This window comes from Cricetulus griseus, chromosome 7, assembly GCF_003668045.3.
Source record: "Cricetulus griseus strain 17A/GY chromosome 7, alternate assembly CriGri-PICRH-1.0, whole genome shotgun sequence".
Classification (NCBI taxonomy): domain Eukaryota; kingdom Metazoa; phylum Chordata; class Mammalia; order Rodentia; family Cricetidae; genus Cricetulus; species Cricetulus griseus.
In genome coordinates, this window is record NC_048600.1 from 132,830,767 (window position 1) to 132,845,810 (window position 15,044).

At 53.2% G+C, this 15,044-nt stretch overlaps 2 protein-coding genes across 2 annotated transcripts; both read right to left on the reverse strand.

The window, feature by feature from the left end:
- Window positions 1–8,805: 8,805 nt before the first annotated feature.
- Actg1 (actin gamma 1) lies at window positions 8,806–11,637 on the reverse strand. The gene is made up of 6 exons (XM_035447521.1): window positions 11,485–11,637; window positions 11,091–11,219; window positions 10,763–11,002; window positions 10,024–10,462; window positions 9,743–9,924; window positions 8,806–9,647 (listed from the first exon to the last, which is right to left on the reverse strand). The coding sequence occupies exons 2-6, from the start codon at window positions 11,211–11,213 to the stop codon at window positions 9,504–9,506; spliced, it is 1,128 nt and encodes a 375-aa protein (XP_035303412.1). The 5' UTR covers window positions 11,214–11,219; window positions 11,485–11,637; the 3' UTR covers window positions 8,806–9,503.
- On the reverse strand, window positions 11,287–14,381 carry LOC118239206 (mucin-1-like). The gene is made up of 6 exons (XM_035448179.1): window positions 14,312–14,381; window positions 13,198–13,524; window positions 12,908–13,133; window positions 12,385–12,849; window positions 11,731–12,199; window positions 11,287–11,643 (listed from the first exon to the last, which is right to left on the reverse strand). Exons 1-6 carry the CDS (start codon window positions 14,379–14,381, stop codon window positions 11,287–11,289), a joined length of 1,914 nt encoding a protein of 637 aa, XP_035304070.1.
- Between the last annotated feature and the right edge of the window lie 663 nt (window positions 14,382–15,044).

The following is a 15,044-nucleotide window of genomic DNA, read 5'->3' on the forward strand; positions in this document are numbered from 1 at the left end:
ACAACAAAATAAAGACAGGAAAACAGCAAGAAAAAAAAGGATGCATTAAACATTTTGGGGCTGGAGAGACTGGGGTCAGTGGTGATACACTTGCAGGTGATTTGAATTTGGTCCCCAAGACCTGTGTCAGGGAGCTCACGACCTCCTATAATTTCAGCTCAAGTCGACCAATGACTCCTCTCTCTCTCATTTGGTTTATTGAGACAGGGTTTCTCTGTATAGCCCTGGCTATCTTGGAACTGGAACTGGCTCCGTAGACCAGGCTGGCCTCAAACTCATAGAGATCCACCTGCCTCTGCCTCCTGAGTGCTGGAACTAAAGGTGTGTGCACCACTGCCCAACTCCAATGTCCTCTCTTGTCTTGGAGGGCACCTGCACTCATGTGCACATGCCCAAGCAAAGACGCACATACAGTGATTAAAAAGAAAGTAACTCCTTAGAATAAGTCAATACAGCCGGGCATTGGTGGCACATGCCTTTAATCCCAGCACTCGGGAGGCAGAGGCAGAGGATCTCTGTGAGTTCAAGGCCACCCTGGTCTCCAGAGCGAGTGCCAGGATAGGCTCCAAAGCTACACAGAGAAACCCTGTCTTAAAAACTAAAAAAAAAAAAAAAAGAAAGAAAAAAAAAAGAATAAGTTAATACAGGCTGTTCTTCCAGAGGTCCTGAGTTCAATTCCCAGCAACCACATGGTGGTTTACAGCCATGTCATGAGATCTGGTGCCCTCCTCTGGTGTTCAGGAATATATGTAGGCAAAAGGTTGTATACATAATAAATAAATCTTTAAAAAATAATAAGTCAATACATTAATAATAAGATATTCAATATTACTAGTCATAAGAAAAATGCACATAATGGTTGCATTGAAATAACACTCATATCTGTGGGGATGACTTAAACTGACCAGCAGTATCCTTTAGGGAAAAGAGGGTGGGGCTACTGGAATTTTTCAGACTTTGCTGGTGTGAGTGTCAACAGAGCAAACACAGCACGAGAGAGGTCATCTGGCAATTTGTACAAAGTTAAATGTCCACTTCATATGACCCAGCAGCCCACTCTGCTTACCCAAGAGAAACAGAAGCGCTAGGTGTGGAAGGTACACTCGGGCATGCCAGCACTGGGACTGAGGTGGAAACAGTGAGCAGCTTCATTTGTAGAAATGGCCCAACAGTCCGTCAGTGAACAGCGATCGGGTAGGATATCACTTGTATCTGTACACAGTTATAACCAACTCACTCTTTGTTTTTTTGAGACAGAGTCTCACGGTGTAGCCCTGGTTGTCTTGGAACTCTCTATGTAGATCAGGCTGTCCCACCTGCCTCTACCTCCCAAGTGCTAGGATTAAAGGTGTGGGCCACCACACTTGCTCCCCCCTTTCCTCCTCCTCCTTTTCCTCTTTTTGAGGGGGTGATATTGGAGACAGGATCTCCTGTAGTCTGCACTAGCCTCAAACTCACTTTGTAGCCAGAGGTGACCTTGAGCTTCTGATCCTCCTGCCTCCTCATCCTGGGATCCACACCTGGGACTCACACCTGGGACACACACCTGAGACTCACACCTGGGATCCACACCTGGGACTCACACCTGGGATCACACCTGGGATCACAGGTTTGTGCTTCCATCCCTAGTTTTCTGTTTCTTCTTTGGTGAGAGGTTCATTTAGATCCTTTGCCTGCATTCACCATGTAGAGAAATGCCCAGGTAGGAACATAACAGCACTCAGGCACATACAAAAGGAACCGCTGATCTGCAGCCTCAAAGATGGACAAGCACAAAGAAACCTGCTGAGGGCTGGAGAGATGGATCAGCGGTTAAGAGCAGTGACTGCTCTTCCAGAGGACCTGAGTTCAATTCCCAGTAACCACATGGTGGCTCACAACCACCTTGAATGAGATCTGGTGCCCTCTGCTGGCCTGCAGGCAGAAGACTGTATATGTAATAAATAAATAAAATCTTTAAAAAAAATAAAAGAGAGACGTGCTGACTTGTAGGAGACAGCTTTCTTAGTTACCTCATACCTCATACCTAATTTCTTTCTGAGAGTACTCAGTGTCTCAGACTGGTCTCATGGCTGCGTTGGGTTTTGACACTCTGCTGCTCCGGTGGGGAATTTTTAAAAATGAAACACCATCATGAAAGTAAGGGTCAGGGATTTACACTGGCTTGTCAGGGCTTGGACTGTCCGCTAGGACCCCTTCTCCCAGCTCCATGGCTCATGTCTACTCTCAGTCTCTCACGAGTGGGGCCTAAGGGCTGTTATTAAAGGGTACAGCATTTCAAGTTTGCAAATGGACTCAGCATGACCCCTTATCTGAATAGTTAGGACAGGACTGCAAGTCTTTTTTTTTTTTTTTTTGAGACAGGTTTCTCCCTGTAGCCTCGAGCTCAGAGATCTGCCTGCCTCTGCCTTCCAAGTGCTAGGTTTAAAGGTGTGTGACACCAATGCCCAGCTAGGGCAGCAAGTCTTTTTGTTGTTCGTGTTTTTTGTTTTGTTTTGTTTTTTTGAGACAGGTTTCCCCGTGTAGCTTTGGAGCCTTTTCTGGCACTCACTCTGTAGACCAGGCTGGCCTCGAACTCACAGAGATTTGCCTGCCTCTGCCTTCCAAGGGATGGGATTAAAGGCCTGCGCCACCAACACTGGGCTGTTTTTTGTTGTTGTTGTTTGTTTGTTTGTTTTTCTGAGATAGGGTTTCTCTGTGTAGCTTTGTAGACCAGGCTGGCCTTCGACTCACAGAGATCTGCCTGCCACTCCTCCTGAGATTAAAGGCGAGCGCCACCACTGCCCGGCTTTGGGCAACAAGTCTTAAGCTATATGTTTTTTACTACAAATTTTTCAAAACTTACCACCATCAAATATCCCGAGGACGTGGGACAGTGGGGCTTTTGATCATGAGTGGTGGGAATGTGAAACAGTTCACCCAGCTGCTTTGCAAAACGACCTGGCAGTTTGTGAGAAAAGGAAACATGTTGCCTTACAACTCAGAAAAACCTCTTAGGTGTTTTACCCTAGTGACTGGAAAACATGTCCGTGTAAAAACCCAGTAATGTTTATTCATAATGACTGGGAACTGAAAAGAGTTCCCCCCACACAATAGGTGAACACACCAGGTTTTCTGGTCCAGGGACTGTGATAACAAGGAACCAATGTGGGCACAGAGCCTGGGGAATCTTAGATGTGTACTTCCCAGGGCAATAACCCAGCTGCAAAGGCCACCATGTAATTTTATCTAAGGGGCATTCTAGAAAAGGTAAAACTGTGCAGACACCACCACTAAGAGCTTGAGATAGGGCGGGCTGAAAAGACCATCAGTGAAGGTGTTTCCGGGTAGTTTACATGCTCTATGCGCTGCCGTAGGATGGATGTCTCACATTTATCAAACTCTGCCGAGGACTGGCCTGGTGTCAAAGATCTTATGTAGCACATGGCTAGGCCTTAGATTGGTATGGTACCATCACAGCACCAAACAAAGACCAAAATGAGGAAACTTCCTGCAGGAGAAGTGAGTTGATCAGACATGGTGGTACACACCTGTGTGCAGTACACACCGGTAATCACAGTACTTAGGACAGACAATCACAAGGTTAAGATCTGCCTTGGCTACATAGCAAAATCCTATCTCAAACACACACACAAAAAAAACACACAAACACAGAGAGAGACAGAGAGACAGAGACAGAGAGACAGAGACAGAGAGACATAAAGCACACTTTTAGAAGAAACAGAATCCCAGGATGGAATTCAGACAGTGACAGGAATCTGCATCATGAAATGAGCTGGACAGCCTTGCTGAAGGGGGAGGGTTGGACCTCACTCACTGAAAGGGGAAGTGACCTCAGAAGTTGAAAATTAGTGCAAAGTGTAAGAACAAAGGCAAGAAACACTGTAGCCAGTAAAATCATCCTCGTGCTTGGCCACACTGTGCCCACTAGACCTGCACTCAGAGCCTCTGGGCAGAGCCAGGGGATGGAGTCACAAGAGAGCAGAGAGGGCTTGCTTGAGTCTGCACTCGATGAGAACTGGTGTTGAGCACCAGCATATGCTACAGGCCACACAGGGAAACATTGGTATGTGCGCAGACACACAAGGTGAATACACACACAGGTACTCCAGGCTACAGCTCCTGCTTCTGTCGGCTGGGAGGGCCCAGCAGGCAGGACACTCAAGGTCTTGGGATACTTGTGTGAACCGTGGCACCCAATCACCAGGGAATCTTGAACTGCCTGCGCTTCCACACCCTATAAGTCCCAGGTCCTCCATACCACTCATCCTCTATGGAACATAGATAGCTCTGACCTCTCTTTGGGCTGGTTCTGCTGCCTGAGCTCTGAGGTGTTTCCTAGGCTGGGTTTCTGGTTTCTATATAGCAATGCTAGTCAGGTATTTCCAGAGAGGCCTGGCCACAGCCCATCAGTCAGGGTTTGCAACACACCTTGAAGGGTGGCCACTTCCAGAGTCATGGGATGCAAGAGAACTGAGCTTGGGACTTTGGGCCTGTCCACGTCAACATGGCAGCTAGGAGGGAGCAGCCAGTGCCCGTCCACAGAGTGGGCCCTAAACACGTGGACGACCTTTGTTCTTTACTAAGAATAGAATATGAGCTCCAGGAATGGAGAGATGGCTCCATGGTTAGTAGCACTTGCCGTTCTTGCAGAGGACCCAGGTTCAATTCTAAGCACCACACGGTGATCCACAACCATCCATAACTCCAGCTCCATGAGATCCAATGCCCTTTTCTGGCCTCTTGGGGCACCAGGCATACTCATGCACAGAAATCCAATCAAGCAAAGTGCTCATAAAATAAAATAAATAAATCTAAAATAATAATAATAATAATAAAAAGAGCAGTTCTGGAAGACAAAAAGATTCTGAAGGGGGCTGGAGAGATGGCTCAGTGGTTAGGAGCACTTGCTGCTCTTGCAGAGGTCCTGGATTTGATTCCCAACGACCCCATGATGATTTACAACCACCTGTAAGCCCAGGGGATTTGGTCCCCTCCTCTGGCCTCTGTGGATACCTGCATACATGTGGCATACAGAAAAGAAAACACATATACACATCATTTTGAAAATATATATTTATTTAATTGTTTTGTGTGTGTGTGCCTGAGTGTTGTATGTTTACCACATATGGGTGCAGGAGCCTCAGAAGTCAGGAGACTGCCAGGTCCCCTGGAATTGAGTTACAGACAGTTAGGAGCTGCTATGTGGGTGCTGGGAAATGACCTCTTACAAGATCGAATTTTTTTTTTTCAAGACAGGGTTTCTCTGTGTAGAGAGACCTGTGTTGGAGTCTATCCTGGCACTCGCTCTGTAGACCAGGCTGGCCTCGAACTCACAGAGATTCACCTGCCTCTGCCTCCCGAGTGTTGGGATTAAAGGTGTGTGCCACCAACATCCGGCCTAATCGAATGTTCTTAAACTTTGAGCCATCTCTCCAGCCCACATAAATTTTTTTTTGAAAATTTAACAATAAACATTTAACAAGAAGTGCCCTAACCTAACTGTATACATTTTTGTTATTTGGATGTTTTAAGATTGTTTTATCATGGAGCTGACCATGGTTGCTAACGCCTTTAATCTTATACTCAAGAGGCACAGGCAGGTGGATCTCTGAGTTTGAGGCCACCTTGATCTACATAGAGAGTTCCAGGACAGCCAGGGTTATGTGGGGAGACCATGTCTTCAGAAAAACAAAACAAAAAAACAGATTTTATTTATTTTCATTTTATGCATATGAGTGCTTGCCTGCATGTGTGTGTGAACACTACATGGTCCATGTGCCCTCAGTGGGTGTCAGGTCACCTGGAACTGGAGTTAGAGAAGATTGTGAGCAGTTACCTGGGCTCTGGGAACTGAACCCAGGTCCTCTGCAGGAGCAGCCAATGCTCTTCACTGAGCCATCTCTCTGGCCCTGGTGTTTGGTTTGAGATGGGGTCTTGCTCTTTAGCTTTGAATTCAAAGCAATTCTCTCCTCTTAGCTTCCACAGCACTGGTATTATAGGCGTGAGCCACCACACCCACGTTTTAGGTGTATACTTAAAAATGGTTGAAAGAGTGGGAGAGAGAGAGATGAAGAGCACAAAGCAGAGCCTGGGCTGCTGAGTCAGGCCTGTAATTCTGGCTACTCAGGAGGCTAAGGCAGAAATACTCTAAGTCAAGGCCAGCCTAGGCTAAACTGTGAAATCTTTTCTCAAAATAAAAATCAAAGAGTGGATAGCACTTTCCTAGCATGCTCAATGTCGTGGATTCACTGCCTAATACTTGTAGGGAGAAAGGATTAAAAGGTTAAATTTTGTTATGGGCATTTACCACAATTTTAAAAGCCCTTACACAGTGGCTCAGAACCATCTGTAACTACAGTGCTAGGGCGACAATGCCCTCTTCTGTCCTCCATAGCATTCCTGTAGTGCACACAGACTCAAGCAAGCTACACACATGCTCTACAATAAATAATTCTAAAGCCTTGGCTGGGGAAATGGCTCCGTGGATAAAGTACTTACGCACAACTTGAAGACCTGAGTTTGAATCCCCAGAGCCCATAAAGAAAACAGCCACGCACAGCCGCAGCCACACACAGCTGTGCTCTGAAGGCACTCTCTCTCTCTCTGTCTCTGTCTCTGTCTCTGTCTCTGTCTCTGTCTCTCTCTCTCTCTCTCTCTCTCTCTCACACACACACACACACACACACACCATATATACATCTTAACTGGCCTGAGTTATTTGAGACCCTGTAGACCCAAGTGTTTGGAAGTCCAGGCATTGGAGTGATGAGATAGAAATACTCTGTGCCCAGAGCTGCATGACTTTGGGGTTAACCTGACTGCGGTGAGGTGATGGGATCAGGTGGACTGTGCACTCTGGTGGAGAGGCACCATTTGTAACCTGGAAAGTCAATAGGTTTATTTGTTGTGTTTGAATCCAGGAAGCAAGCTTAATGCACACAGATGAAAGAGAAGGTGGATTAGTTAATCTTGGTGGGAGGTCTCTGTAAGGGAACAGTCTAGGGTTTCAGTCGCCTGGGAAAAGGAAGCTGTGGGTGATACTTTCTGCACACACAGGTCAACTGATCCTTCGTAAGATCTGTACTTGAAACAGGGAAGACTTCACTGTTCCTCTGAGCCCCACCTGGAGAAGGCTTTGCCATTTCCATGAGTCTGAGGCATTGGAGTCCTTGGCCGTGCTCAGACACATTCACTCCAGACTTCCTCCACTCCCCACGGTAGTTAGTGTACTACTCAGCTCCTATACTAGGGATGCCACTGGTACACGGGACACCTAGGTATCGGGCAGGAGACTTTGCTATGCTACTGCATAATAAGTGACCCCACACTCTCATTGATTCACGACAATTGGAACTTCTTGATTTCTTTAAAACATACTTATATCAGCTGGGCAGTGGTGGTGCACGCCTTTAATCCCAGCACTCGGGAGCCAGAGGCAGGCAGATCTCTGAGTTTGAGGCCAGCCTGGTCTACAGAGGGAAGTTCCAGGATGGCCAGGGCTACACAGAGAAACTCTGCCTGGAAATGAAAGCAACAACAAAAGGACAAACTGAGGCCAGCCTGGTCTACAAGAGCTAATTCCAGGACAGCCTCCAAAGCCACAGAGAAACCCTGACTCAAAAAAAAAAAAAAAAAAAAAAAAAAAAAAGGACAAGCTGTATTGATAATGGTGAAGGGTGACACTCTATCCCAAGTCTGGGCCTGCTCTCGTTAAACAGCGTGTGGCCATCTCCCCTGAGCCAGGAACTGAACTCAGAACACCCAGGTCCTCTGCAAGGGCACCCACTACCTGTTTGTAACCACTGAGCCACCATTCCATTTTCCTCTATAGCCTTTTATTTTGGTAGGGTCTCAGGTAGGCCTAGCTGAACTCACTGTATATGCAAAGGTGACTGTAGATCTTCTGAGCGCTGAGATAACGGGTGTGTGCCCATGTCCAGTGCCCCAGGGCCTTGTGCACGCTGGCAAGCACTCCACTCCAGTATGTGTTAAAGTACATCCCTAGTTCTAATTCCAGAACACCAAACTGCTCACATTAAGCAGTCACTGCACTGCATTGCCAGCTAACAGCACCATCTCTGGGTAACCTGTCTTCAGGCTCTGCCTGCATTGTGGCAGCTGCCAGAATATTTATGGCCCAATGTTCTGTTGCTTAGCCTTGAAGTCTTCACTCCAGTTGGAAAGACTCCTGAGCTATTTCTACCTTTTGGCTGTTAGGGTTAGTGCTGCTGCTGTGAACATTACTTCAGCAATTTCCCTCATCTTAAGACATAGTTCTGGACACATGGTTAACTGAAGCCCTGCCAATAATGGACAACAGCTGGTTGTCTGCTCTTGCTCAAACAGTCCTGTAGCAACCCTAGTCAAGCAGGACTTACTGACATCCCACCCAATTCTTCACCTTGTGAAGAAAGTGGCCTGAAGCAATGCTGGATGGATTCAAGGGGCAGAGTCTATTAGAGCAGAAGAGCTCTTAGATTGTGAGGCAAGTAAGTCTGGAGCCTTTAATCCTAGCACTGCCTGTAGAGGCAGGCAGACCTAGCCTGGTCTACAAGAGCTAGTCCCAGGGCAGCCTCCAAAGCTAGAGAAACCCTGCCTTGAAAAATCAAAAAAGTTGAGGGAACAGACACAGCCAGTCCCAGTCTTTACTCTCAATGGGAAGGCCTCCACAGCCTAGCAACCAGTCTTATAATTTCCCCAAAAGCAGGACTCCCATCCCAGCTTTTAGAAGCTGGCCACAACCCCCCACCACCACAGCACCCCACCCCCCCTTTCCCAACAGGACTTTCAGGAGGCCAAAGGTTATTACTGCAGCACTTTTTATTTTCCTTTACACAATGACGTGTTGCTGGGGCCTAATGTTCTCACTCAACAGTAGAAAACCAAAATTTGTCATTTCTTAAAGAATTGAGTACAAAAAACCTTACATAAATTAAAAGGATGAATACATTTACAGTTGTCAATGCAAACGTTCCCAACTCAAGGCAAGTAACAACCCACGGCGGTCAGGAGGGAAAACACCAGAACGGAAACCGGGTCCTAAGGCTCGGACTCTCCCACCCTGTTAGACCGGCAAGACGGAATGGTAACTGGTTCAGGAACCCTTGCCAGCCTCGAGAAATCCTGGAAGTCAGCTGTTAATACCCTGCACAGATCACTGCACGGTGCTCACACAGATCCACCAGGCTGGGGATTTCTCTTCCACAGCGTGCTCTCCCCAGCCACCAAATGACCAAGCCACATGACTAAGGACTAAATCAAGATATGCACAGGGTATTAAACATATACCAAGGGAACAGTTAACTTGAATACAAGGTCAAAAATCAGCAACAAGTTCTACGATCCAGTGCTGATATTGGATACAAGCTTCAAGGACAAATTTCTTTTCAAAGGCTTATTCCAGTTTCATGAGGCTAGCATGAGGTGTGTACATTTGCCAGGGCAAATTGATACTTGAGAATCAGCTCATGCAGCAGATGCCTGGCACCTGCTCAGTCCGTCTAGAAGCATTTGCGGTGCACGATGGAGGGGCCTGACTCGTCGTACTCCTGCTTGCTGATCCACATCTGCTGGAAGGTGGAGAGCGAGGCCAGGATGGAGCCGCCAATCCAGACGGAGTACTTGCGCTCAGGGGGAGCAATGATCTGCACCACAAACAGCGAATGAGAACCTGCCTGTCTGGGTCCCACCTCCCACCCACAGGTGCGAGGCCTGCTCAGACTGGGCAGCAGCCACTCACCTTAATCTTCATTGTGCTGGGAGCCAGGGCTGTGATCTCCTTCTGCATCCTGTCAGCAATGCCGGGGTACATGGTGGTGCCGCCAGACAGCACCGTGTTGGCATAGAGGTCTTTGCGGATGTCCACGTCACACTTCATGATGGAGTTGAAGGTGGTCTCGTGGATGCCACACGACTCCATGCCTAGGGGACACAGCTCATTTACACACTAACTTCCGTGTGATCCGTCCCTTCCAAGGTGACAAGAGCCCGTGGCTCCTGCACCATGTTCAGGACACCTACCCAGGAAGGAAGGCTGGAAGAGCGCCTCTGGACACCGGAACCGCTCATTGCCAATGGTGATCACCTGCCCATCAGGCAGCTCATAGCTCTTCTCCAAGGAGGAGGAGGATGCAGCAGTAGCCATTTCCTGCTCAAAATCCAGGGCAACATAGCACAGCTTCTCCTTAATGTCACGCACAATTTCCCGCTCAGCCGTGGTGGTGAAGCTGTAGCCCCTCTCAGTCAGGATCTTCATGAGGTAGTCTGTCAGGTCCCGGCCAGCCAGGTCCAGACGCAAGATGGCGTGGGGAAGGGCGTAGCCCTCGTAGATGGGCACTGTGTGTGTGACCCCGTCACCAGAGTCCATGACAATGCCAGTGGTGCGCCCGGATGCATACAGGGACAGCACCGCCTGAATGGCCACGTACATGGCTGGGGTATTGAAGGTCTCAAACATTATCTGCAGAGAAACAAAGAAAAACATCTCAGTGAGGGGCTGAGACCCAGAGCCACCCACACCCACACACTACATGCTTGCATGCCACAAATGTGATGTGTGAAGGATTAAAAAAAAAAAAAAAAGAACAGAACGCAGGCAGAAACGCAAACAGAAACCTGGAGGCTTCAGGGAGGAAATGCCAGGAGAGGAGGAACAGAGCCCTAGAAACACCAAAGAAACACTTGAATATCAGGAAATGAGGCAAAGAAAGGAAACGACTGGTGGGGCTCAAGGGCGGCAGAGGCCCGGACTTGGGCATACCTGCGTCATCTTCTCTCTGTTCGCTTTGGGGTTCAGGGGGGCCTCGGTCAGGAGCACGGGGTGCTCCTCGGGGGCCACGCGCAGCTCGTTGTAGAAGGTGTGGTGCCAGATCTTCTCCATGTCATCCCAGTTGGTGACAATGCCGTGCTCGATGGGGTACTTCAGGGTCAGGATGCCTCTCTTGCTCTGGGCCTCGTCACCCACGTACGAGTCCTTCTGGCCCATGCCCACCATGACGCCCTGCGAGGAGAAAGCGGGTCACGTCTGCCCCACCCTGCGCGCACCTGAGGCCCAGGGAGGGGTCGGCGGCGCCCCCCCGTCCACTAACCTGGTGCCGGGGGCGCCCGACGATGGAAGGGAACACGGCCCTGGGGGCGTCGTCGCCAGCAAAGCCAGCTTTGCACATGCCGGAGCCATTGTCAATGACGAGCGCGGCGATTTCTTCTTCCATTGCGATCTGCTCGGGGAGGCCACCGAGTCACCCGCGAGCAAGGGCGAGCGCAGTGCAGTCCCCACCCACCCGGTCAGCCCCGGGGCCCGCCTAACCGTCGGCAACCGGCGCCCCCCACCCGTTCCGCCGCGGCGGGGCTGCGCACTGCGGCGGGCCCCGCCCTGCCCCCCGCGGCAGGGCCGGGCGCCCCGGGCCCGGCGCGAGCGAGCGAGCCGGGCCGGGCCCGCAGCGAAGGCGCGCTGGGTGCGGGTCGGGCGGCGGGCCCGCTTACCGGCGAAGGACGGGGCGGCGGAGCAGCGGGAAGACACGCAGCGCAGGCCGGCGGAGTGTGAGACCGACCGCGGCCTCCCCCGCCGCTATTTAAGCGGGAGCGGGGCGCGCGCGCGGGCGGGGGCGCGCGCGGCCCCAGAACATGTCCATATATGGCGATCTTTCCAAAAGCCGGGCGCCCATTGGCCGCCCGCCAGGGACACGTGGGGCCCGGGCCCGCCCGCCCCTAGCCCGCGCCTCCGCCAACCGCCCCGCCCGCGCCGCCCCGCGTGCTCGAGACCCGGCGCGGGCCTGGCCCCCGGGGTCGCGGCGAGCGTCGCGCGGGCGACAGGCCCTGCCCTGCCCCGGTACTGCCGCAGGGAGGGCCCGGGCTGCGCCCCGAAACTGCCAGGCCCCAGGCGGGCCGCGCCCCGAGCTGGGGTGAGTCCCGCGGCCCCCGCCCCCCGTGAATCCCGCGCCCCGCACACCCCGGGAGCTTCAGTACAGATCGGGGCCGCCGGGGTCCCCCGGGGGTGCGGGCAGCGGCCACCGCCTCCCGATCACGTGGGAGGGGGCACCGGCTCGCCCGCCGCACACGCGGGCCGGCCTCGGTGACGCTGACCACTCTGGTCCACCGAGGTGGCGCGTGTGGGCATCGTGTGGTGCCCGTGTCTGAGGGCGTTCCGGGGAAACTGAGGCAAGGGAGGACTTGTAGCCCCGCCCCCGACTTAGGCAAGCTGGGCGAGACACCATTGATAACGAGGTCCGGGTGGAACTGGTTCGGGGCCCGGGATGCAGATGCCTTGGTCCCCTCCAGACAGGCGCGCGGGGCTGGGGTGGGTGGGGCGGGCGTCCTGCCCTTGTCCCCATCGCACGGCGCTGGGAAGGAGCCCTGTCAGCCTTGGCAGGGTCGTGCCCGCACCTTGCGGTGCCCGCCCGCCTTGGTCGCTCCCTGGGTTCTGTGTGTGAGCTGCGGGGATTGTTCAGTGTAGCGTTGGGCACCGGGGGCCGCGAGCTCCAAGGTCGCAGGGCCACCAGCTGGAGTCTGCGGAAGGGGGCGAGGTCCCACTCCCCACCGGGCGCCGCGCCCTGGTGCGCCCCCAGCCCCGCAAGCTCAGCTCCCCGTGTGACCCCAGCGGGCCAAGCAGCCTGCCGGGGCTCCCCGCGGTCCCCCAGGCCCGTGCCAGCAGGCACCTGGTCACCAGGCTGGAGACGGGGGCGCCGGGCCCGCCATTGGCCTGGTCTCACCGGGGTGGCCAACGCGGCTGTCCCAGGTGTGCACCACCGGCCACGGGCGCGCGGGCTGCACCATGGCCTGGGTGGCCACCCTGAGCCTCGCGGCCTCCCGCGGGTGGGGTGGGCGGGTCCCACGATGTGGTGGCCCAGACTGAGAGTCGCGGGGACCGTGGGCGGTTTCGGTGACCGTCTCTCACGCCCCTGGCTACCCAAACCCCGGCTCTCTGTAGGGCGCCTTTGTGTGCCCGTGTGCCCGAGGCGCTGCCCTCAGGGACGGCTCCGTGAGGCCGCCGGCGGGGGCGCCTTGTCCCCCCGGCGCCGCGCGGGCCAGGTGCGGCTCAGGTGTGCGGGGGGAGGGCGCGGCGCGGCGCGCGGCCATATTTGGCGATTTGGACCCGTGCGCGCTCCGCCCGCAGCCCGAGGCCCGCGGCCGCCCTGAGTCACGGGGGCGGACGTAACGGACGAGGCGCTCCTCGCCTTATTTAGTCAAGCAGGCTACCCATTGGCCCGCGGGACAAAGGGGCGGCGGTCCCGGCCGGTGCGCGCCGGAGACCCTCGGCCGAGCGCAGGGGCGCAGGACGCGGCCCTCCCCGGGGACCGCGGGGAGGGGCGGCCGGGCCTCGGACGCCGTGCGCGGGATGGAGGGAGGGAGCGAGGCGCTGTGTGTGCGCGCTGGGATGGTCCTGCTTTGCGGCCGGGCAGTGTGAGGCCTCACCCAAGGTCAGGTCCCGGCCGTCCCGACTGCTGCGGAAGTTGGCGGCCCCACCCCTCTGGGAGCCGGGCTGCAGCGCCTGCCTTCCCCGAGCCTGCAGGCCAGGGGCAGCGACTGCAGGTCGCCCAGGAGTGGGCGTGTTCTCCCGTCGGAGAGAGAGACTCAGGCTAGAGAAATGATAGGAATTTTTTTCCCTGTGCTGGCTTTGTTCAGTTTTTATTGTGACCTTGCTGCGTCTTATTTCATATTCTGGTCGTTTCATGGGTGAAAAAAAAAAAACAGTTCAAAGAGGTGAGGACTTAGGTTTAATTCAGGCCGCCCCCACCCAGAAGCCCTCCCATGAGTGCTGTGCAGCCCGTCAGTCCCCTCTGCCTGCGGCCACTTGGGATGCTCCTTGGACTCCTGGTCACCTCTGTGCTTGGTACCGCGGTCCTCCAGCACGTGCTCCACCCACCTGGTACTTCCTTACTTCCTCCTAGCAGGCTGCCTTGTTAGGCAAATGGAACAAGAAACTTGGTCCTGGGCCTCCATGCTTGGTCTCTGCTATTTCTGCCGGCAGGGATGTCAGCCTAACCCTGAAACAGAAGAGACTGAAAAAGCTGTGAGATTCAGGTCAGGTTTGGAATGTAAGTACCAAGGTTAACCTTTCAGTGAGGGGGGGCTGCCACACTGTAAGATGCTGGCCATCCGTGGTAATGGGTGAACTCCTCTGCTGTCTTTGAAACATGTCTGTAAGTCTAAAAATCGTAATAAAAAGTAAAATGTCAAAGTCTGAGGAAATGAAAATCTAAACACCTCGAGTTCACTTCCCTGCACTAGGCCTCTGCAGTCGCAACAAATGCAAGTGGATATTTCTTGTGTGTGCAGTGCCAGGAGGCACAGGCTTGGCCCTGCCACTGACCTGAGGGTGAGGCTAGGGCAGTCTTCAGTGGCAGAGTAGTGACCCAGAACTCAGGGCACTTGTCAGCCATGAAGGTCAGGGTTCTGCAGGGCATCACAGGCACACACCACATGAAACACAGTATGCTGGCCAACTGTGATTCTGACCCTCCCCCTTTGGGGAGCACTCTGCCCAGCCCACAAGTGCCCCAAGATGTTCCCTTGATTCGTAGTGACCCCATGTGTCAGTGTGTCAGACCTTAGGTAGACTAGACAGGACTGCCCGCCAGTGGCTTGGCCTGCTCTCAAGGATATACTCTTCCGCAGCCGGGTGTGGTGGCTGGAACCTTGATACCACCACTCCAGCAGCAGAGGCAGGCAGATCTGTGTGAGTTCAGGGCTAGCCTGGTCTACACAGTGAATTCTAAGACAGGCAAGGCTACACAGAGAGACCCTGTCTCAGGAAAGAGAGAGAATGGTTCTCCCCCAAGGGCCTTGCTCCTTCGGCTCCACAAAGTAGCTCTGTAGCCCAGGTGTCGTCCTTGTGACTGTATGTTGTGGTAAGTGGTCCCAGGAGAATGGACTGAGAACCCCCCCCAGCAGGGTTTGCCTCCTCCCCAGAGCCCAGCACACCCTAAAGCTGACCCCACCCTCTCCTCCCGAAGTTCTTTTTTTTTTCTTTTCTTTTCTTTTTTTTTTTTTTTTTTTGTTTTTCGAGACAGGGTTTCTCTGTGGCTTTGGAGGCTGTCCTGGAA